At 45.9% G+C, this 24,107-nt stretch overlaps 1 protein-coding gene across 3 annotated transcripts in view; it reads right to left on the bottom strand.

The window, feature by feature from the left end:
• Atg7 (autophagy related 7) overlaps positions 1-24,107 on the bottom strand; it is a 211,837-nt gene that overhangs the window by 161,252 nt on the left and 26,478 nt on the right. For 2 of the 3 annotated variants that reach the window (XM_028753586.1, XM_028753584.1), the window contains exons 2-7: positions 20,061-20,227; positions 19,468-19,522; positions 14,340-14,457; positions 12,582-12,659; positions 8,265-8,381; positions 6,562-6,711 (exon numbers count right to left, since the gene is read on the bottom strand). In XM_028753586.1, coding sequence (XP_028609419.1) covers positions 6,562-6,711; positions 8,265-8,381; positions 12,582-12,659; positions 14,340-14,457; positions 19,468-19,522; positions 20,061-20,208 — 666 coding nt within the window. In that variant the 5' untranslated portion in view covers positions 20,209-20,227. Of the gene's footprint in view, positions 1-6,561; positions 6,712-8,264; positions 8,382-12,581; positions 12,660-14,339; positions 14,458-19,467; positions 19,523-20,060; positions 20,228-20,370; positions 20,402-24,107 lie in introns of those variants that run through there. The other variant, XM_028753585.1, reaches the window with a different exon arrangement.

Below are 24,107 nucleotides of genomic sequence, written 5' to 3' on the forward strand. Positions count from 1 at the left end.
CTCTCTCTCTCTCTCTCTCTCTCTCTCTCTCTCTCTCTCTCTCTCTCTCTCTCTCTCTCCACACACACACACACACACACTTTTAAGATTCGTACACTCAAGAACACATGAATATTGAATTACAATGTCACGGGTAATTTTCACTCTGAGTTCAATCCAGCAAGTGTGTATTGAACAACCTCATATCATCCAAGCAGTGAGAGAAAAGTAATCCTGGATATCCTGGCTGAGTGCCCATGCAGGGCCCCTCCACTACGCTGGCAAGCCTGGATAGAGTTGTGGGGCTAGAGGTGACCGAAGAGCAGCCTCTCTGGTAGGTAGGGCTCTTCTTGTTTCTTCAGACTTTGCCGTTCTTTGGGTAAGCCTTGAGGACTCCAAATGTTCCCTCATGAGATAGCTGAGGAGTGAGGCTGACAACAACAAAAGTATCATAGAAAACATAATCTGACCAGTTTATTCTATGAAGAGCTATGGGAACAGCAGTCCTGCATGGGAAAGGCCAGCCAAGTCTGTTTCACTGGCCATCTCCCAGTTCTTACAGCCAGCCATGGGGGAAGGTGTTGCTCCTGTATACCCATCAGGTGAGAGAAACCTCAGCTCAGCAGTGACACTGGCTCACTAACTGCGTGGGAGTCACAATGGACCTTTCTCCTCTCCACTTGGCCAGGAGCCACAGAGGAAAAATAAGGCTTTTTCCACCCAGCACACACAGCTCAGACAAGCCTTCCACCCTAACCATGGTCCATTTTCGCCATCTGTTACGCAGGGCCACATTGCTCATGAGTGCTGAGAGGACTATTGATAACATCAGTCTAGCTCCATGCTGGGAACGAGGTCAGAAGCAGGGAGGCTTGGGCTGCTGGTGGCTAGCAGTGTAGCCTTCCTGGGGGCAGAGGCCGCTCCCTTGTAGCCAGCAATGTTCCACATGTTCATCAACATCCTATGTACCCTATGATACCCTTCCCATCCTACCCCCAACAATCCCACAGGCACACTCCTTTCTAGTCTCTGCCTTCAAGCCAGAGACCTAAAGAGATCTACAGCTGGGTCTCCATGTTTCTATGGTGTTAGACGTGAGTGGGAAGCTGGGGAACAGCTCAGTGGAAAAGGGCTCAATGAATATACACAAGGTCCTAGGTTCAGTCCCCAGCACACACCCCTAAATGCAGACCTGCGTGCAGCCAGTATTTTTTCTATAGAGAGGACCTGAGGCTGATTCTTGAAGGGTTAATGCTCAGTACACAGAACTCTCACTGTGAGCCATACCAAGAGCTTCTTGGCTACTTCTTGGAGGCCCACTGTGTGTCAGGCACTGACTAGTTTCTCATATGAGCCCTCCAGTCTTCCCCCCAACTCACTCAAGCCTGGTTCATTCTCCCATCCCACTTTACACACTAGGCAGGGTTCCATACTAGTTAGATGTAATTCAGGGCAGGCAGAGACCAGGTAGCAATCCTTGGAGAGCAACCCATTTAAAAGGAGGCTGAGCATGAGACAGCTCAGCAGGTAAAGCTGCTTCCATCTCACAACCCACAAAAATGCAGATGCTTCAGACTGCATTTGTAATACACCAGTCTTATAGCAAGTTCAGAGGCTGGCACACGAGAGTCACCAGGAGTTCAGGGGTCAGCTAGCCTAGAGTACTTAGAGGACCAAAGCGACACAAGGGACCATCCATCAATAAAGAGGGAGATGGTTGTCTTCTGACCTCCACATGCATGCCATGGCATGCACACCTCTGCACACACATGAGCACACTGTACACACATGCATAATAATGAAAGTTTTAGCCCGGTACACGTCTTTAATCCCAGGACTCTGGAGGCAGAGGCAGGTGGATCTCCATAAGTTTATGGCTAGCCTGAACTACAAAGTGAACTTCAGGACAGCCAGGGCTACATAGTGAGATTCTGTCTAAGGTAAACAAACAAACAAACAAATAAACAAACAAAAGTTTTGAAAGCAAAGAGGCTGGGTATGGTAGTGGATGCCTACAATCCTATTATGCAGAGGCTGAAGCAAGAGGATCATGCATTCATGGTCAGCTTGGACTACAAAGTAAAATCCTGTCTCAAAAGACCCGAAATCTTAAATGAATAAATAAATTCAAAGCAAGGATTAAAATTGAAGATCACCAAGGAAATGAAGAATGGTAGCTGAACCAAAAAATATAACAGAAACAATGGGCAATGTTAGCGTCGAGGACAGGAAACAAGCCTGCTTATGGAAGCAGGGAATGTCCCAAGGAGAGTGTTCAGATGCACTGAGTAAGCACTCAGCAGAGCAAAAGGGATGTGTGTGGTGCGGTTGGGAGGAGAAAGGGGTGCTGCAGGGAAAAGGCCAGGCCAGAAGCTGTGGGAGAGAATGAGGACTCCACTGTGGCTGTGTTCCCTCCCACGGCCAACATCAAATCAGGTATGTCAGAGAACTCAGAGTGAAGAGACTCAGGCATTTCATTTGGGAAGCACCACAAAAGATAACTTCAGACACTGTAAAGCAGGATCAGAGGCTACCTTTGACCTACAGAGTCCAGAAGTCACTCAGTGGCACAGAGAAAAGGCAACCCGTAGTTTGGGGTGATGGCACAAAGGTACAGGCAGGAGACTAAGGGGCTGAGAACCTGAGAGGCACCGGAAGCCACTGTGTGATGAGGGACAGGGACGTAGCCAGCATGAGGATATGGCCATTCTGAGGTGGTGATGCCTCTAAGGCAGCATCAGCCTCACAGGGAAGGTCCTGAGTTCAGCACGGATAAGCAGCAGCTGGATAAAGCAAGGGCCGTGGCGGCTTCAGGCTTAAGGCAGTCAAGTGTGTCCTGTGGGAGGAAACTGTTACTGGAGTCATGGACATCTAGATGTCATCAAGGACAGACATGTGGAGGATCTCAACACTTCTCCATTTTTTTTCCATAAAGACAGGAGGCTGAGAAGAGCCACTTCTGGATTAAAATGCCCCTGGGAAGGGGAGGCGGAGCTGGGGTGGACCTCAGACAGACAGAGCTTGCCTAGAATGGGTGAGTTGTCCTAGGTTCCATTCCAAGTACTAAAAATGAGAGTTGGGGTGGGGGGAGGAGAGGGAGACAGGGAGGGAGAAGGAGGGAGGAGGGAGAGAGAGAGATCAAAGAGAAGGAGGAGGGTGAGCAGAGGCAGGTGTGATGTACTGGCAGGGAATAGAGGACCATTTGAAGGGAGAACACACCTCAGGAGCTCACACTGAAATAATGAATAGCTGCTCTTAGAATAGGCTCAATCCCTCATGGAAACATCATGCTACAAGTAACACTCACGAGAAGCTGGAATTATCTAAACAGCAAGCTAAGGCTAAGGTAATAAAATCATGAATACCTAATCTCACCTAGACTCTTCAGAAATCATTTGTTGTGTGTGTGTGCGTGTGTGTTTTATGATAGCCCCAATTTTTTGGGAAGCCTGCCAGGATGGCACCAGGCCATGATGGCCTTTTCCCTTCTTATACTTTTACCACTGGGGCTGCCTCTGGAGCACCCATATTGCAGTAAATATGGAGTTCACAAAAGGGCCACAGCATGGCTGCTGTGCAGTGTTCGTGGGCTGCCTGGGACCTGGGCCAGAAGATAAGCATTGCATTAGAGCTCACGGGGTAGGGAGGAGGCTAAAGCTGGACCCCAGATGAGGACAGGAGACAGCACACCCAGTCAGTTATCACTTTTGAATCAGGTGAGTAAGTCATCAGCCAGTGATAGGAGAGAGGCAAAGGGAAGGATCCACCAGAGGACAGACTAAGCCCATGGAGTTTAGGGGGCATGTTGTAGCCAGAGCACAGGTTTCACCTTGGGGGGCAGTGGAAGATGAGGCACAGCTAGGCTAGAACATTTCAACTTTCTCCTGAAGACAGCAGGTCTAGAAGGGCTGCAGGAATGTGGCAGGGATGTGGCCACAGGCTGGAGAAAGCATATGAAGGGTGGATGAGGGCAATGGAGACCACAGGGTGGAAGGCTTATAAACTCCCATGAGGTCACTCGTGTGCACAGCTGCTGTGACATTTTCTAGAATATGCACTAGCATAGGTAGCCAACCAGTGCATCATTGTCTCATTTCTTTGGGCCTTTTGTTTCCTTCCTTCAGTTCCCATTAGCTTTTCATGCTGGTGCCTCTTCTGCCCTATAAGACTCTGGATTCTGTGAGAATAGCATTTCTCAATTCTAGTCCACAAGGAGGCGGTGAGCACATGTGCTGAGAGGTCCTGAGACCTGACCTTAACTAATCAGATAGTTCTAAGCACGTGAAGGCCAATGGTCCCAGCTGCATAGGTCCTTGGTCTAATGATCTCCTCCAGAGAAGTTCGGAGACTCAAGATCTGCATAGTCTCTTAGAATATGCTGGGGAACACAGGGAAGAAAGCACAAGGAGGGAAAGAAGTGAGTTTGTATCAAGTGCCAGGTATGTACCAAGTACATACCAGGGGCCTGCTACAAGACGAATGCCCACTATGTACTGATCATGGCTTTTTTTGATCTTTTGTTTATTTGTTTTTGGGGGTGGTTTTTTGGTTTGGTTTTTTGTTTGTTTGTTTGTTTGCTTGTTTGTTTTTGAGACAAGGTCTCTCTACATAGCTGTGGCTGTCTTGGAATTTACCCTGTAGACCAGGCTGGTCTTGAACTCACAGAGATCCACCTGCCTCTGCCTCTCAGTACTACCACACCTGATGTTTGTGCTGAACATTTTCCTCACATTAACATGTTTATATTTCACCAAATCATGGAAAGAGAAGCCCCATGGTATTTGACAGAAATACCAAAGCAAGGAAAGGCTACTCTGCTTCCCCAGGACCACAGAGCTGGCAGGTGCCAGCACTGAGGGAGCCTCAGAGCCAGGTCTATTTAAAATCCCAGAGGCAGGCAGAGGCAGGCAGAGGCAGGCAGAGGCAGGCAGAGGCAGGCAGACCAGAGCAATGTGGAGATGGGAAGGCAGAGGGTGCAGGGTTCTTACAAGCTGCCATGGAATGACTGCAGTATAATTTTCTTGCATAGGGGGTTCAGTGAGATACCCATTTCACAGATTATTTATGAGATCCTGGGGTGCTGAAAGCCACCATGGAAAGTTGGTAGAGAGACTCTGTTAACTACACTCACTGTGTGGGTGACCTCAGCTAGCCCTGCCTGCTGTCAGTCTCAGCTAGCCCTACTGTCAGCTAGCCCTGCCTGCTGTCAGTTGGCCCATACAATAGGATAAACTCTAAATTACTGAAGCCTGGTCTACTAGGCAACTGCCATCCTACTGTCACCTGGACAAAAGAAGAATTTTAAAAGTTAAACCTTTATTCCTTGAGGAGTTTTCCTCTGAAAGAGAAAATGTGAATGTAGTTGATTTTAAAATAAAAATACCTGGGCTGGAGAGATGGCTCAGCAGTTAAGAGCACTGACTGCTCTTCCAGAGGTCCTGAGTTCAGTTCCCAGCAACCACATGACGGCTCACAACCATCTGTAATGGGATCCAATGCCCTCTTCTGGTGTGTCTGAAGAGAGTAATAGTGGTGTACTCATATGCATAAAATAAAAAAGTAAATCGTTAAAAAAATATCCTAGCTGCAGGTGGAGTTTGGCTTAACATTTACATAGCCCAGGGTTCTAGGTTCAAAATGGCCATCAGTTAAGGGCCTCTTCCTCAATGCTCATGTGTTTTACTTACATTACTCCACCCGATTCACAATTTCCTAATACTTGAGGATCGTTTTAATGCACAACTAGATGTATAGCTCAAATTGCATACTATGTATCTGCTTACTTAATTTTTTTTTTTGCAATACTCTTATTCATTCAGAAGAATTTGGTTGAAGGTCACAGACACTGACTGATCAATACGGGCTCTGAGTAACAGTCCAACATGCTACAAAAAGGCATTTTTGACCAGGTTCTGTGTGGTGGGAAGCCAGACAAGGAAAGAGCATATATGGCTGGCCTATGAGGATGCTTTCCAGTGGAAGAGGAAGCACTAAAGACTGAGTGTTGTAGGATGCTGACAGGAAGATGACACTGCACATAAAAACAGACAAAAAGAGATCTTAGATGCATTTGACAGGGTAATGGTGATGGAGGGTAGAGTCTGGAGGAAAGGAGACAAACCTAGAGCAATGGTTTATGGGAAGACTAACAGAGGACAGGCAGAAAGGTACTGGGACGAGAAGGAAGACCACTCTAGGCTCTGCTGGTTGGAGGACCGAGTGACCTGGACAGTCCGAGGATGACTCTTCTATAGCTGAGAGAAGCAAGAAGATTGCCCAGGAGTAAGGTAAGCGTCAGTGGTGGTGCTGGGAGGTTGAACGTGGATATCCAGAGGATCTCTTCATCTAACTAACAGAATCAAGGAGTCCAAACCCCCAAGCTGTGAGAGAGCTAGCATGAGCTAGCTAGAGAGGAGGAGGAACTGGGCTGAAACGATGGGGTGGGAGAGATCAGAGAAGGAAACATCTAGAACATACAGTGGAGGACCAAGGAAGCCTAAGCTTCAAATCGCTAGTGGTCTATTATAACATGAACTTCAAGTTTTTTAACTGCCTAACAAAATGATACCCACAGACTCTGACCTTTGTCCTTTGACCTTGGAAGAAATCACTGTAGTGTTTGAGCAAGGAGACCAGCACAGTGTCATCATCGTACTTGAATAAGAAGTAGGGCAGGGCTGTGACACCTTCGGCTCGACACAGCTCATCGTAGGCATGCTCCAGGGCCTGGATCTGAAAACAGGGAAGGGGAAGGTGCCCTCTGGGAAACGCAGCTCTGAGCTGAAGACCAGACCTGGTCAAAGGAGCCACCAAACACCAACCCAGAACACATGATTCCTCCAGTGTGCACTGACAGCACCTCTTAACCTTTCTATAACATTTGCCCTCTGCTATGCCTTCACTCAAAGGGGTACTCTATGGGATAAAAAGACGACTGTCTAAGCTGTCAACCACAGAGGTTTATGGAGGTAACCAAGCATGGTCCATCCAGGGAGAAAATTTACTATCATCTTTTACAGTTTTTTTATGACATAATTCACATGCCCCACTTAGAGGGCGGAATCCATGATGTGTTGAAATTTTTTCATTATTATTTTTGTTTTATGTGTATGAGTGTTTTGCCTTTATGTGTTTGTATACCAGGTGTCTGCAATGCCCATGGAGGCCTGAAGAGGGCATCAGATCCCCTGAAACTGGAGTTAGGGATGGTGTGGGTCCTTAGCAAGTACCAGTGCTTTTAACCACTGAGCCATCTCTCCAGTCCAAGACCTATGATTTTTTTCTCTTGATAGTATGTTTACAGGGTTGGGTATTCCGAGAACTTTAATCCTTAAACATGAATTTTCAATCTCCAGCTAGAATGTACTACCTCAAGTTAGGTTTCTTCTTAGAAAAATTCTTTGCAAAAAACTACAGCCAAGCATTAGATACAAAATAAGTATTTTAGATCTTTTGTTTTAAAAAAGGCTTATTTATTTTTTTCTTTGGTGTGTGAGTATGTTTGTACATGTATGTCTATGTATTACATGCATAGTGTACCAGCTGGCCAGAAGAGGGCACTGGATCTCCTGGAGCTGGAGTTCTATATTGCTAGCTGCCATGAGGATGCTGGGATAGGAACCTGGGTCCATGGCCAGAGCAGTAAGCACTCTTAACTGCTGAATCCTTTCCCCACCCCCACTCTGCCTTTAAATCTCTGCAGGCTTCAGCTCTGCATCTTACTGACTGACAGACCTCTGGAAGTCATCTCATCTTGACCCTCAGTCAAGATTTTAAAAACAGAATTCTCCAGCTAGGTCTGCGCTCTGCCAGCCTGATTCTAGTTGTTCTTGAGACTAATCTCATATGGCTTCCTCAAAGGAAGGACTAGACCTGCATGTCTGTTCCAGAGAAGAGGTTCTGCCATTTGGTCTGAGGGGGAGAGAAGGGCCTGTGCTTCTTCCACAGACTATCTGTAAAGGCTGTGGCTTTGTCTTCCCCAGACTGAAAATGAAAAACATACTTTGGTAAATTCTCAGTCTTTCAAATGTTCCTGTAATTCCTCCCTGTGGTCTTAGCATTTCCCCAAATCCTGTGGGCCACCTGCAGGATAGTGGCTCCTCCTCTTCTCAATGACCTTATCAGCCCTTAGTAAACACTGTTCCCGGAGCCAATGGAAGCGCTCTGCTCCCGGGTACCTTTTCTCCATCCAGAGACCGCCCGCCCGGTTCATCTTCTGGATGAGTCACACACCTGCTCCCACAGTTAAACTCCAGTTTACCTGCATTTGTTTGACTAGCTGATACCTGTTTTGGTGAAAGCCTTTGATCCAAGCCCACAGGCCCCCGGATTAGAGGGATGCTCTCAGGAAGACAGAGGGCGGGGCAGCAAAACCAGTAATAGAAGTGGTACTTCTTTAGGTCCTAGGTTAAAAAAAAAAATCAGAACAAAGTTGAATATAACATTGGTCCCATGAATTAAAGTAACACACATCTGTTAATGTAATATAGTAAGCCAGGAGCAGCGGTGCATGCCTGTTATCCCAACATCCTGGAGGTGAAGGGAGGACATCCTTAGCTACATAGCATGTTAGAGGCCAGCCTGGGTTACAGAAGATCCAGCTTCAAAAACCACCACTAGAAAAGCAGATGCATTAAAAAGCTGATATTCCCCAATTGTCTCCATTAGACACCGAGAGAGAGCTCATAATTTCTGCCTGGACCTCAGGCTTCCTGTCCGTGTCATCTTGTAATAACAGACTTTTTCACTCATAAGAAGAAGCTGACCCCTGCACTCCTGCGTGCTTCAGTAAAAGCTACCTTTCTTCCTAAGCGATGAGGAAGCATCCCATCCCATTTTACAGAAGGAAACACCCAGCAGGCTTCCCATGGAGACCCCAACAAAAAACACAGCTGCACTCTTCAGTCCTGAGGAAGGGGTGCTATCGGTCTCTTCTACTCACCAGAGGGAACCCTTCCACCAAAGGCTTAGGATTCAACATGGCTCAGATTTTGCAATTTTTTTCGGATTTCAGACTATTTGCATATATACCCTGAAATGATCTGTGAATGGGACCTAAGCCTAAACAGGAAATTCATTTGTGTGTTATATACATCCCATCTCCATGACCTGCATGGAATTTTATACAGTGTTTTTAGTGTAGCAGCATTTTAAGTGTGGAATTTTCTGTTGTGTTACCATGTCAATATTCGCTCCTGATTTGGGAACAGTTCTGGTTTTCAGATAAGGATATTTCCCTGTTTGGTGCAACTTTCCAAAATGTCTTCCTGGTCAAGTGTAAATCAGCAACTATTAAACTAAACACCCACTGTGTACATGACAAAACAGGACACTCAACAATACAATGACTAAGCCTCAGTCCTAGCTATCAGCAGAGATAGTGAGTCTAAAGGCGGCTCCAAGCTCTAAGGTACAGTGACATCATGCAGGGAACAGCTGGCCTCTCCTGCACACAGGGAAAGAAGTTTCTAAGCTGTTCCCAACTGACCACCCACTCAGCCCCAGGGCTCTGGCCTCAAATTCCCACGGCATTAAGACCTGACTCTCTCCTAGGACTTGAGCTCTGTGGGTCCTGGACAGCCTCTCCACTCATCTACTCAGGCTCTGATGCAGTCCTTTAGCTAAGGAATCACTTGTATTGAGTCTTGCAAAGTATGAGAACTGCAGAGCTAGCATGTGAAATTTATTTAGATCTTGTTCGTGCTTTTGCATATGAATGAGTATGCTATATATGCATATATGTGTGTACGTTCTCATGTCTGTTGGCATATGTGTGTGTACGAGGGTGCAACGTGTGCACATGTGTGGAGGCTTGAGGTTGACATCAGGTGCCTTCCTTTTTTCACCTTAAATACTATAGCAGGGTAGCAGGCAGGGCCTCTCACTTAAACCAGAGCTCACTGAGAAGGCAACCTGACAAGCCAGCTTCTTTGCCCTCCACGCCCTGGGATTGTAGGCAGCTGTCGGCTTCTATTTGGTCCTGGGGATCTGAACTCAGGTCCTCCTGCTTGCACTGCAGCTTTGCCCACTATGCCATTCCCCAGCTCCTAGAGGCCTCTTTTATCAAAACATAACTCAAAATACATAAATGCATCACATGTACATGTACAATTTTATGGGGCTTATTTTTGTTTGACATGGTGGAACCCCTGGCAATTCTTGAATATTTTTATCATTCCAAGAAGAAACCCTGTCCCTAGGAGCAGAATGGGCCAATTCCCCATTCCTCCACGACCTTTGGACACACCAAGCCATTCTCTGTGGACATGCCTGTTCCAGAGTTTTCACAGAAATGGAATCACTGGATGGCTTTTAAAATATAAATATGTAAGCACTGCACTTCCAGATTAAAGCCTAGTAATTACAGCCTCCACAGTGCCCAACTTGGCCCCTAACTGATGAACTAAAGAAAGAGAATCCCTTTTCACAATGGCAAAGCAAACTGTCAATTGAAGTTAATGACGGGCCTGGCCCTGTGAGGCCTGAGAACCACAGACAGGAAAACTGAAGACCTGGGAGCCTGCTTTCCCCTGTGCTTAAGTGACTTGTCAGAGCTGATCTTCAGCAAAAGGTTAAACAATTCAAGATGGGGACTGCACACAACCCGCCAGCTTATCAGCATCGCCAGAAGCAGAAGCTTTGATTTCTTAGACTTGTGATTTTTTTTTCATGATACAAAGGATCTTGAACAAATTAAACATAAAGCCCTTTGTGTCTGAAGACTTTAAAGGACCTTTTTTTTTTTTTATACAGCCTGGCTAAGGACACTTTGCAAAAAGGGATAGCAAGACAGATACCCACCGACTCCAAGAAACTGCTTAAATGTTTAATGAGAACTGATGTTATTTTCTCATTAAGCCGAAATTATCAATTAGGATTCTTTGTATGAAAAGTGGATGTTTAATTAACAAGAACTCTTGGTATAAAAAGACACTTGCACTCAAGTAACAAACTCTGACAGCTTTAACAATATTTACCCTACCAAGGAACTCATAAGCAGACAAATGATTGCTAGCCAAGCTGCACCTGGTAACCTGACAGAGCCCTGGAGGATCCTTCCCTCCCACTCACTGAAAAACGTAACTCACTGAAAAACGTAACTCACTGAAAAACGGGCCCCCATAGGTAATGATCGTTGGGTTCCCTGAGGTTTATACCCTGCCAGCTTCAGCTGTGCCTGGAAGGAAATGACCCAGAGGCCATTCGGAGAAACCAGACTCAGTTAAAGGGGACTAATGTGGTACCTTTCACCCCATGTGCATGAAAACATATATGTCTATATGAAAACATTTTCTTAACATACCCAACTTTACTCAGTAAAGAAATGTATCAAATTGTGGAAGGAGATTGATCTCCAGGGCCTATGAGGCTGTGGCAAAGTAACATACTTACCACAAGAGGACTTTACTATGCCTAGAGGCACACATGCAGCCAGTAGGGGCAAATGTCAATATGGCCACTGAGGGTCAGGAAGTTATTATGTTCTCACTAGGGGACAGGAATATGATCCTGAATGTAAGCCAAAGTCTATAGAATATCCACTTGACACACACAGCAGTGTTTTACAGACATCCACATACACAATGCCTTTTTCAGCTCCGGGGTTGTATGTGAGCATATATGGAAGGCAGGTCTTGGGTTTTTAACTAGTTGACAAGTGTGATTTCATCCCCACTTCGAGGATAACATTTGTATAAGTCAAGTCTCGTGTACTGAAAAGTTTTCTTTCTCTCTTGATTAACCATTGTGTGCATGCCAAAGACAGGTGGTATAATGGCCTCTACCCAGAAGGCCTCTACCCTTTCCTCTCTGCAATGTGGAGTTCTGCTCCTGAGAGTTCAGATCTGGAGTGTCTTCAGGGGCATATATGCTAAAATCTTGGTTCCCAGGCTGTAGCTGAGAGCCAGTTAGACCTTCAGGAGGTGGGGGTGGGGTTTAGGGGAATGGAGGTTAATAGGATGAAATGAACCCACTGAGGCCATGCCTTTAAAGGGGACACTGGGCGCCCAGCCGCTTCCTGGCTCTCTCTTTGCTTCCCAGTGAACAGCATCTGCTCCACGTTCCCTTGGTAGGATTCTCTGCAACCATAGGACCAAACACGACAAAGCCAAGAGAATATAGGCCAAGGCCTCTGAAACTACAGCCACCTTCTGTTTTGTCGTAGCAACAACAAGCAGAGTGACACTCTGGGCCTTGAAAGCATGCTGGGTACTTACTTGTTTTTCCTTTGCTTGTTTTGAGACAGAATGTCACTATGTAGTTGGCCTGAAACTCGCTACATATACAGGGCTGGCTTCAAACTTGTAAGTACCCCTCTGTCTCCACCTCTTGAGTGCTGAGATCATAGGTGTGTGCCATCACACCTGGCTGCAGGACCCTATCCAACACATCTGGCAACAATGAAGTCTCTCTTCCCTGAGTCTGCTTTGTCCTATGCTGAAAGAGTTGTTGGGTCACCATGTTTGAGAGACTATGCAGTGGCTGTAGGGTGATTAAGAGGCACAGATCGGTCACACTCCCAGGGATCAGCTTAGAGGCAAGAGAGCCTCCTGTGGGTCTGTGGGGCTGAGCCAGGGCTGCTCAGTTCTTACCCATTTACTTACCGCGAAGGTCAAGAGCAGAAACTTGTTGAGGAGCATGGGGTTTTCAAGAGCAGCACCTGACTTGATGGCTTCCCAGATCTGCCAGGAGGAAAAAGGGTGTTAGATCGGTCAGGCTGCTGTGTTCGCTGTCCAGCCGCTGAGCTTCTTGGCACAGCTTTTCTCCCCCTCTAGCCTCCCATTGCTCTCAGACGCTGAAGTGGCTCATTACCTCTCCCTGCTACTTCACACTGCCTCTCCACCAGCCTTGTTCCATCATTATCAGTTGGTGAGAGTACCTGGCACCTTCCCTCAGGGACCCTCAGCACAGGGGAGTCAAGTAGACACTCACACCTCTGAGATGCCCATCTGAAGGGATTTACTATTGTCTGCTGGGTGCCAAGTGTGTCATGGATACAGACGTAAAAAGTACAGGCTGAGCTCCATGCAGGACTCCTGTCTCAGAGGCACAGAGAGTTCCTGAGAGGACACATGACCTGTCAAGAAGTGGGAACTAAGGGGAAGAAGGGGCTCTGAGTGAGTAATTTGAACTAAATATACAGTGTGATTTAATTTCATTCTACCTTTCTCCCCAGTCCTGTTGCCCTGAATGCTCTAAACAGGCTGGCCTCAAACTCAGATTCCCTGTGTGTGCCTGAGTGCTGGGACCAAAGTACTGCATCACCACACTCATCCATCCCTACATCACACCCACCCCTACAGCACCACACCCACCCCTACAGCATCACATCCACCCCTACAGCATCACATCCATCCCTACAGCATCACATCCATCCCCACAGCACCACACTCATGTCTACAGCACCACACTCATGTCTACAGCATCACACCCATCCCTACAGCATCACATCCATCCCCACAGCACCACACCCATCCCTACAGCATCACACCCATCCCTACAGCACCACATCCATCCCTACAGCACCACACCCATCCCTACAGCACCACACCCATCCCTACAGCACCACACCCATCCCCAAGCATCACACCCATCCCTACAGCACCACACCCATCCCTACAGTACCACACCCATCCCTACAGCACCACACCCATACCTAAAGCAAGGCTTTCTCAAAGCTCTGTTAGGAGAACATCTCACCTTGAGAGATAAGGAAATTAGCATGGCCTCTATGTATGGACTTGAGGCTAGTCCTATGTCTGTGGGTGAAACCTGGTCTGTCACCAGCTGGTCACAAGATGCTCATAGCTCAGTTGCTAAACTGTATGTTGCTATGAAGGCCACAGCAAATGCTGACAACAAGGACATGCCCCACATGCAGGTATGAGAGGAAAATAAGCAGACATCACCCTGGAGGCGCTATGTTAGTAGACCCCACTTCTGATGAGCTGGCTGGGGGTGCGGTGGGGACCCCAGGAGATGTCTGAGCCTGGTCAAGGTCAGGATTTTTTTGTTCATGCAGTGAGATATAACTCTCTAGAGCTGCACTCACTGCGAGTGGGGTAACCACTGGGACTCACAGAGAAGAAACATCTCTCATGTTTCTCTGACATATTGCTGTGGTTACTGTTAGTGTGGCTTGAAGAAGGTCCTTTACTAAACTGACTCAGAATACAAATACAATGGGTGAATTTTCCCTCTGGTTAAAAATAAAAAAAAAAAAATAAGAACCTCAAACTCGCCGGCACCTCTGTGTATCTCTTATAGGCTATTTCTGTGACACGCCCCTGTGCCTGAGTAGACACGGTGCACTTGCCTGGACCCTGGAAATACAACAAACCCAATGTGGCTGTGCAGCTAACCTCATTTGCTGACCGCTCCAAAAGGAGCTTCTTGTCTGCAGTCTTAAAAGCTTCAAGCGTGTTGGTGTTGTGCAGGGTTCCCATGGCCGGGCAGCAGCGGGCAGGTGTGGGGGCATTCCTAGACACGAGAGAAACACAGTTACCCAGCAAGGCTGGGGCTCTGAACAAAGCACAAAGCTACAATAAACCCGATACCACTGACGGGGTCGAAAGTAGACCAGTGAGTCACTGCTCACGCACAAGCACGCAGGCCTGGAGATCCCCTGTGCCCTGAGCTCTCAGCTGTCAGCTTCCCAACCTTCTCCAAGAAAGTGCATCTTTATTCCTTCCCATAGTCAAGCTGGGGAGGAACTGGCTGAACCAGGAACTGCAAAGGATCTAAGTTCTAGCTTGTAACTCCCTCTTAAAGCTTATGAAAACCGCCCAGCATGATGGTTAGTTCATGTCACCTTGAAACAAGTTAGTCATCCAAAAAAAGAACCTCATTTGAAGATTTGCTTCCATCAGATTGGACTGTAGGAATGTCTATGTGGCATTTTCTCTTTGCTGATTGACGTGGGAGAGCCTAGTCACTGGGCAATACCACCCTTGAGCCGGTGGTCCAAGAAAGCAAGCTGAGTGAGCCATGGAGAACATGCCAGTAAGCAGCAGTCCTCCATGGATGGCCTCTGCTTCTGTTCCTGCCTCCAGGTCTCTGCCCTGTCTTTCCTTTACGATGGGACTACAACTGTGAGATGAAACAAACCCTTTCTTTCCCATGTTGCCTTCAGCCATGCAGTTTATCACAGTAATAGAAAGCAAACTTGGACACCTGGGGTCACACAATCACAGAGCAGACTGTGCAGTTCAAGGTATAGCCCTGTGCTGGCTCCAGTCCGCAGACTCTGGGCAGCAGCTCCTGTGCTCCTGCTAAAGCCTAGCATCTCAGCACAGTTTCCAAGAATGGCCACAAAGACTCTGGAAGACAAACAACTTTCCAGGAGCCAGGAATACTTCTTTCCCTGCTTGTTCCACCAGACTCACACTGCACAGTTCTGCACACGGCTGCCGTATCATCTTGGCCATGGATAAAATGCAGGATGCCCAGACTACTGTCTAGGGTACCAGCCACATGGTTCACAACCACTACATTTCCCCAAAGGTCCTCCCCCCTCCAGGTATTGGAGGGATAAAAGTTGAAGAAGATGAACTGACTCTAAACACAGGCTTAATGAGGGACACATCTGCTATGTCTAAGTGGTCAGCCTGAACTTTGGATAGTACTGATGTTAAAGAAAACATTCCTGTTACTGGAGAGATGGGCCAGTGGTTAGGAACACTAGCTGCTCATCAGAGGTCCTGGATTTAGTTCCCAGCATCAGTTACAACCATCTGTAACTCCAGTTGCAGGGGATCTGTGCTCTCTTTTGAGCTCCATGGGTCCCAGGCACATATGAAGTACACACATATACATTCAGTCAGACAAAGCACTCATCCACATAAAATAATTAAATCTAAACATTTTTAAAAAGAAATATTTCTACCATTAATGCTTTATGTTGTTATGAGAAACCTGCAGAGAGAAGGGTCGATTACTCATCACTGAGGATAGCACATGTGTCAGAGACCTAGTGTCCTTTTATATCTTTCCACCTGGGGGCACAAAGGAGCTGCAGGGGGCCTGGTGGAAAGAGATTTCAATCTAGGACAGGTGAGGAGGGGCCCATGAGTAATGACGGCTCTGCTAAATGCCAGCAGTAAGCCTTAAATGTCAAGTCCTGGTTGGCTGTGGGGGAGAGTGTCTGTGGCCAGTCTTCCCTTGAGAGCCCTGAGTCATCACATCATAGGCTGCCTGTCATCATGCTTTTCTACTAAAAGAACATTCCTCATCTAGGCCAGAGGAAGGCACTCAGGACAGTCTTGAGGAGAGAGAAATCAATCATACAGGGCTAATTTGGGCCTGGAGAGGAGAGGGAGGCAAAGCCTTCGCTCACCAGGCTTCCCACATTAGACAGCTCTATGGAGTTACTGCTGAGGTGGAGGCAAGGAGGCGGGGGGACAGAGCACAGTGCATAAGCTGCCAGAGCCCTGCTCCGAGGGACACAGACGCTGTCAGGTGGGCTCCTGGCAACACCAGTCAGAGACAAGCTACTGACCACATGACTAGGCTCCCACCAGGAATTACTAGGATTTAGTTTGTTGAGTCCCGGTACCCGCAGGGTAGCTCACAAACATCTGTCACTCCAGTTTCAGGGAATCTGATGCCCTCTTCTGGCCTCCTTGAGTACTGTATGCAAGTGGTATGTATACATAGAAGCTGACAACCACACATACAACAGAGCAATAGTGATAAAAACTACCTGATATTGGTACAGAGACAGGCAGGAAGATCAATGGAATAGAATTGAAGACCCAGAAATGAACCCACACTCCTATGGTCACTTGATCTTTGACAAAGGAGCTAAAACTGTCCAGTGGAAAAAGGACAGCATTTTCAACAAATGGTGCTGGTTCAACTGGAAGACAACATGTAGAAGAATGAAAATTGATCCATTCTTATCCCCTTGTACAAAGCTCAAGTCTAAGTGGATAAAGGACCTCCACATAAAACCAGATACACTGAATCTAATAGAAGAGAAGGTGGGGAAAAGCCTCGAATACTTGGGCACAGGGGAAAAGTTCCTGAACAGAACTCCAATGGCATATGCTCTAAGATCGAGAATTGACAAATGGGACTTCATAAAATTGCAAAGTTTCTGTAAGGCAAAGGACACTATCAATAGGACAAAACGACAACCAACAAATTGGGAAAAGATCTTTACCAATCCTTCATCTGATAGAGGGCTAATATCCAATATATACAAAGAACTCAAGAAATTAGACTCCAGACAACCAAATTACCCTATTAAAAAATGGGGTATAGAGCTTAACAAAGAATTTTCAACGGAAGAAACTCGAATGGCCGAGAAGCATCTAAAGAAATGTTCAGCATCCTTAGTCGTCAGGGAAATGCAAATCAAAACAACCCTGAGATTCCATCTCACACCAGTCAGAATGGCTAAGATTAAAAACTCAGGTGATAGTAGATGCTGGCGAGGGTGTGGAGAAAGAGGAACACTCCTCCATTGTTGGTGGGACTGCAAGATGGTGCAACCACTTTGGAAATCAGTCTGGCGGTTCCTCAGAAAATTGGACATAGCATTACCCGAGGATCCAGCTATACCACTCCTAGGCATATACCCAGAAGATGCTCGAACATATAACAAGGACATATGCTCAACTATGTTCATAGCAGCCTTATTTATAATAGCCAGGAGCTGGAAAGAACCCAGATGTCCTTCAACTGAGGAATGGATTCAAAAAATGTGGTATATTTACACAATGGAGTATTACTCAGCTATTAAAAACAATGAATTCGAGAGGTTCCTAGGTAAATGGATGGAACTAGAAATTATCATCCTGAGTGAGGTAAGCCAATCACAAAAGAACACACATGGTATTCACTCACTGATTATTGGATATTAGCCTAGAACCTTGAAATGCCCAAGATGCAACTCACAGGCCACATGAAGTCCATAAAGAAGGAAGACCAAGTGAGGGTGATTCGGTCCTTCTTAGAAGGAGCAACAAAATACTCAAGGGAGCAAATATGGAGACAAAGTGAGGGACAGAAACTGAAGGAGGGGCCGTCTCAAGACCACTCCACCTGAGTATCTATCCCATGTGCAATCACCAAAGGTAGATGCTGATGTGGAAGACAGGAAGTGCATGCTGATAAGAGCCTGATATGGATATCTCCTCAGAGGCCTTCAAGAGTCAGACATATTCAGAGGCAGATGCTCACAACTAGCCATTGAACTGATCATGGGGTTCTCAATAGAGGAGTTAGAGTGAAGACTGAAGGAGCTGAAAGGGTTTGTGGCACCATGAGGAGAGCAACAATACCAACCAACCACAGCTCCCAGGGTCTAAACCACCAGCCTGGGAGCACTTAGGGGGGGATCCAGGGCTTCAGCTGAATATGTAAAAGTGGAGGGCCCTGCTGGGCATAGGTGGAAGAAGAGAACCTTGACCTCATGAAGGCTGGATGCCCCAGGGGGTGGGAATTTTGAGGGTGGGGAGGTGGGAGAGGGGGGGGTAGATAGAGGTTACATCCACAGAGAAGAAGGAGGAGGGGCGAGGGGATTGGGGGTTCCGAGGGGGTGGTGGGGGATGGGGTAAGGGGACAACATAGGAAATGTAAATAAATCATCCAATAAAAAAAAATTAAAAAAAAAAAAGAAAAGAAGGCTCTGAAAGAAAAGAAGAAACATCAGCAGGTGTTTTTATAGATATAAACACTAACATTGTTCTGCATTTATGTTTTTAAAATCTGTAACTTGATGGAGATAAAGGAATAAAGTACATTAGTATCTTGAGAGAGTTAATAAAGGGGGGAGTGAGATGGCCCAGAGGATAAAGGTACTTGCTGCCAGTACTACCACCTATGTTCAATCACCAGGGGTAACATGGTGCAAGCAGAGAGGACAGCCTTCTACAAGTTGTCCTTTGACCTTGACACATGTGCATGGTAAGTGCATACCCACATGCTTGCACATATACTCACAATAATGAACGAAATGTAATTTGAAATATTTTTAAAGGGCTAGAAGGATGATTGAACAGTTTAGGAACACCACCGGCTACTCTTGTAGAGGACCAGGTTTGATTCTCAGCGCCCATGTACCATCTCACACCCATCTGGAAACTCCAGTTCTAGGGGACCCGATGCCCTCTTCTGGCTTTCGTGGGCACTGCACAATTGGAGTGCACAGATATACATGCAGGCCAACACTCATATTAAAAATAAATAAACAAAAAGAAACATATCTTTAGAACAAATAGGCACTAAGAAAGACTCATAAAATATTCTATAGTGATGCTCTGGAGAGCTGCTCTTGGAGCACCTGTCAATCCACACAGTGCCAGGCACATGGCAGGCGCTTAAAAAGACTCATCTTTGCCCCTAATAAACGACTGTAGCAGACAGTCTTCAGTTGCAGCACTTCATGGGACCTTCTTGGCTGCTCAGAGGCCCACCTGAAGAAAATGCTCACTCCTCGCCCAGAGTAAGCAGGGTCCTTTGGACTCTATACGAACCAATACTCACATGTCAAAAGCACTGAACTCCAATGTCAAGCGGGTGGGCAGGCCAGCAGAGTCACCTGCGTGGAAGCATTTTCACATCTTAGGGACAAGGCAGACTGTCAGTATCACGGCAAAAACATCTATGGCTAGTTATGACTTTTTATTGGAAAGTTGAGCCCAAGGTGCCCTATCTGAGTCTGCTAACCAATGACTTGCAGAAAACAGTAGATCTTGAGAGTGATAGGAAGAGACTTGCGACCAATATAAAAAGGATGCCCTGGAAATTTCTACCCCCACCCCCACCCCTGGGAAGCTAGCTGAGTATTGTCTGCTGTAACGACTTGAGTTTCACTACTTCTCTTTTTTTCCCCAAAGGTGGAACAGAGAGTTTTTAAAGTGACTTGGGGCAAAAGAAAGACCCGAGAAGCTAAAAGGCTGTGTCTGGAAAAGACAAGTAAGTCCCTTAGAGGAGGTTTGTCTAGTGTTCAGGGGGGCTCTGGGCTCCATCCCCAGCACCCCAAAAGCAATAATAGCAAGCGTCTAATAAAGGGTGCTGTTTGCACAGAGGACAGACAGAACCATATGGATGAGATGAGGCAGGTGGGGACTGCCTACCGTTGTAGTAATAGCCCTTGATGTCTTTGGGTGCCTCGTCCAGGCGGTACTCATTCAACTTCTTCTGGGTCAGTTCATGCCAGAAGCCAACGTCCAGGGCACTATTAAAGGGGGCAAATTGCAGCTTGGACAGTCCAGGGTCCCCCATGGCCACTGTTCTTACCAGCCTACCAAGACAAACAAAAAAATAGAGCTTAATCCAAGTAAACCAATGGGGCTGGAAAAATGGCTCAGTGGCTAAGAGCATTTGTTACTCTTACAGAGGACCTGGGGTTTGATTCTCAGAACCCACACAGTGCCTTACACCTACCTGTAGCTCAACTACCAGGAGATCCAATGTTCTCGTCTGATCTCCTTTGGCTCCTGTACGAATGCAATGCACGTAAACTCACAGAGGCACACACAAATATACTAAATAAACGAATAGACAGATCATTTTTCTTTCTAAACAGTTAACCAAAGGCAGCTTCAGTGTATAGAGTCTCTTAAGACACCACCAATCCAGGACTGCAGTTATACTTTGCTGACTGTTGACGTGCCCAGCCCCAAAGTTTAAGGTTCAATCACAGACCTCCTGAGTCATTCCAACTCCTGACACTGGAGTGCTGTACCTTTTATTTTTAATTGTTATTATTGTTGTTGTTATTATTTTTGAGGCAGGGTCTCTATACAGTCCTGACTGTCCTGGAACTCACTCTGTAGACCAAGATGGCCTTGAATTCAGAGATCCACCTGCCTCTGTCTCCAAAGTGCTGGGATTAAAGGCGTGCGTCACCATGCTCATCTCTACGCCCTTAAAGAGCAGCTCCCTGGCCGTCTCCCAGGCCTCCAGCACCAACTACTCGGTCACTGTGAGACTGACACCATAGATCCTTTAGAGAACGGGACTTCTGTAACTTACACTTCAGTGTTTGGCTTACTTCACCTAAGACACAACTTTGAAAACATCCTGTAGAATTTGTCAAGTTCAGTTTCTTTGTAGGAGTAATTTTATAAGCAACCTTTCTGGTATTAACTTCCTTTGTCTTATGTTGGTGCTGTGGATGTACCCAGGCTCTCTCCTGTTCAAGGCAAGCACTAGAACCCTGAACGACACCCTCGGCTCCATCCCTTTCTCATTGGAGTCAGCTGGGGACTGACTCCTTGGAGACTGTCACAATCCTATGAATCCAAAATCCAAAGTCCTATCAGTCAGAACACACCCATCTGAGTCTGTTGTGGTGAAGCATTCTGCCATCCCAACACTTGGAAGACAGAGGCAGGAGAATCAAGAGTTCAAGATCATCTTTGGCTACCTAGTGCATTCCAATCTGGATAACATAAGACTGTGTTAGAAGGAAGGGAGGGAAACAAAAGAAAAACAAGAAGAAAAGGAAGTCAAGAAGGGAGGGATGGAAGAAGAGGAGAGCTATCTAGAAGGCTAAGTGGAATTCTGTCTGTCTGATGTAGGAGCTCAGAGGAGTAACACCCACTGCCCATGGGTCTGAACTCCTCCAAAATCCACATTATATCTCACTTTCCCTCCCTGTAGGGTCTGTGCTACCATGGGGATTGTTGCATCTCTTAAGTACACAGAAATGTTGTATTCTGCATCATAATACATGTTACAATGCTCTTATTTCTCCACTCTAGTCATCAAGTGAATGTGATTCTGTAAGCAACCCTGCCTATACACCAGAACTGTGACACACACGTGTGCACACCTGTGAACTACAAGCAACCCTGCCTATACACCAGAACTGTGACACACATGTGTGCACATCTGTGAACTACAAGCAACCCTGTATATACACCAGAACTGTGACACACGTGTGCACATCTGTGAACTACAAGCAACCCTGCCTATACACCAGAATGGTGACACGCTCATGTGCATACCTGTGAACTATGGATGTGCACCAGTAGGCTGTGAACCACCCATTTGTACCATGTTTGTGAACTACTCATGTAGACGACACATGTGCACCACAGCAATGTACCACCCATGTGCATCACACATGTGTACCTCACTTTCAGGTGCTCACATTCAGATGAGGAACACCTCATGGCAGGAAAGCAGTGTGGAGTCAGCCTCACCACTGCACTCTTGGGAATTTTCCAGAGGCCTGTATGCATAGCTTCTAGTTACCATCATCACACATTTAAAATCCTAATGCTGTCTGTGCCAAAGGAAAAATGAAAATCAACTTAGCAACCATGTTGTTTGCCAAAGAGCTGCTTGTGTCTGTGCCTGGCTGAGTGTCTATTTAAAGAACCAATTGGGTTCAGATTCATCTACTTCACTTACTGCATGTGTAACCACCGATATGGGCTGACTTACCCAATATGGCCCGGAATTATTTGGGTTGATTTGGTTATTTGTTGCTTACCCACACTACACAGTACATTTTCACTGTTTCCTGGCTTCTGGCTGAAAGCATACTCTTTTCTTAGTCTTTACTCTTAGCTATGCAGGCATACACTCACATTGGTTTTTACACCTCAGAGCTGACAACCTCACTTTTAGACAGCCTCTGCATATTCTAGAAATAGAAGGAAATGCTATGCATTCTTAGAAATTAACTGTAATTTCTAGAATAAAAGTTATTCTAAAAGCTAGAAAATTAATTTTATGATAAGAGCTAAATCTGAAATGTTTTATTTAAAATCTGTTATGAATTAACTATGTTTTAAAGGTTGATTTATTTTATTTTATCTTATTTTACTTTATTTTTTGGGGTGGGGGGACAGGGTTTCACCATGTATCCTTGGCCTGGGACTCACTACACACACCAGGATGGCTTTATTCACACTCTTAGAGATCCATCTGCCTCTGCATCCCAAGTGGTAGGATTAAAGTCCTGTGTCACCACATCCAGTTGAGGTTGATCATTTTATATGGACACTAGACATTTAAATAGAAAAGCTTCCCCATGTGAATGCCTGCAATCCCAGCACTGGGGATGCTGAGGTAGAAGTGAACCTGGGTTACATGGGAGTTCCAGGATGCAGGAGAAGCCCCTGAGGCCCCACTGCTTTCAGAGAAGCTTCTCGTGGCTTCTGAGAGAGGATGAACCACTCTCCTTCGGGGTGTGGCCTTGGCAGGTTGCTTATGCCTCAGTGGGTGGCCACACCCCCAAGTGTGCATGGCAGTACTAACTAGAATCAGGTAGTTACTAATTACAAGAAGGAAATGAGGACACGAAGCTAGAGGGAGATGAGTAGGGGCTCTAGGGGAAGCTAGAGGTGTAGTGGTGGCTGGATAGACCAATAGGCATTGCACAAATATGTGAAACATCCAAAAATAAAAAAGACATTATTAAGAAAAAATAAAAACTGCTTCTGATTCAGAGGGTTAACCATGCACCCACTGGTATTTAAACTAGGCCAGCAAATGTCACAATGAGTGTTAAAGATTATTTTCTTAACAACCAAGCAAAACATATGTATTTCAGCTAGCTTGTGGGCAATTAACCACACATTTTCAACAACTTGCTTTTTTTGTTGTTAGCATTTATAACTTTCTTCAGTATCAGCAAACGGAGCCCCTCCTTTCCTATAATGTGACTTATTTAGCTCTGTTCCAAATCTAGATTAAAACTCAAACTGAACTCAGTACTAAAACGTTTTGCTTTTTATATAAAGTTTAGAAAATGTCTATAAAACATGCTTTCTGGGAGAATTTTAAATATAAACAGCTAACACAATAATTTCAATTTACCAGGACTGAAAATAGTGTCTACTTTAAAGCCTTTATAAATCCCTTTAATGGGTGGTTTTTAATATTCTACACAGCAAGGGTTTCTGCTTGCAACCACTGTGCATTTTGGAGAATTTTACACAAGTAGACACATGGGTAAAAGGGATAATAGTGATTATTAGAATCACTATTCAAACAAACAAACTTTTTCTTCTGTGGGTTGCTTTATTGAGTATATTCTTTCAAAGATGAGGTAAATACTAATACAGAATACTGGTCCCCAACATGGGGCCTTTGCTGTGACAATCCTGACTGTGTGGATGCTGGGCCTTTGGAACAGAGCTGGGGGAATAAATGTGGAAAGATTT

The sequence above is a fragment of the Grammomys surdaster genome, unplaced genomic scaffold (genome assembly GCF_004785775.1).
Source record: "Grammomys surdaster isolate TR1022 unplaced genomic scaffold, NIH_TR_1.0 125950, whole genome shotgun sequence".
Lineage (NCBI taxonomy): Eukaryota > Metazoa > Chordata > Mammalia > Rodentia > Muridae > Grammomys > Grammomys surdaster.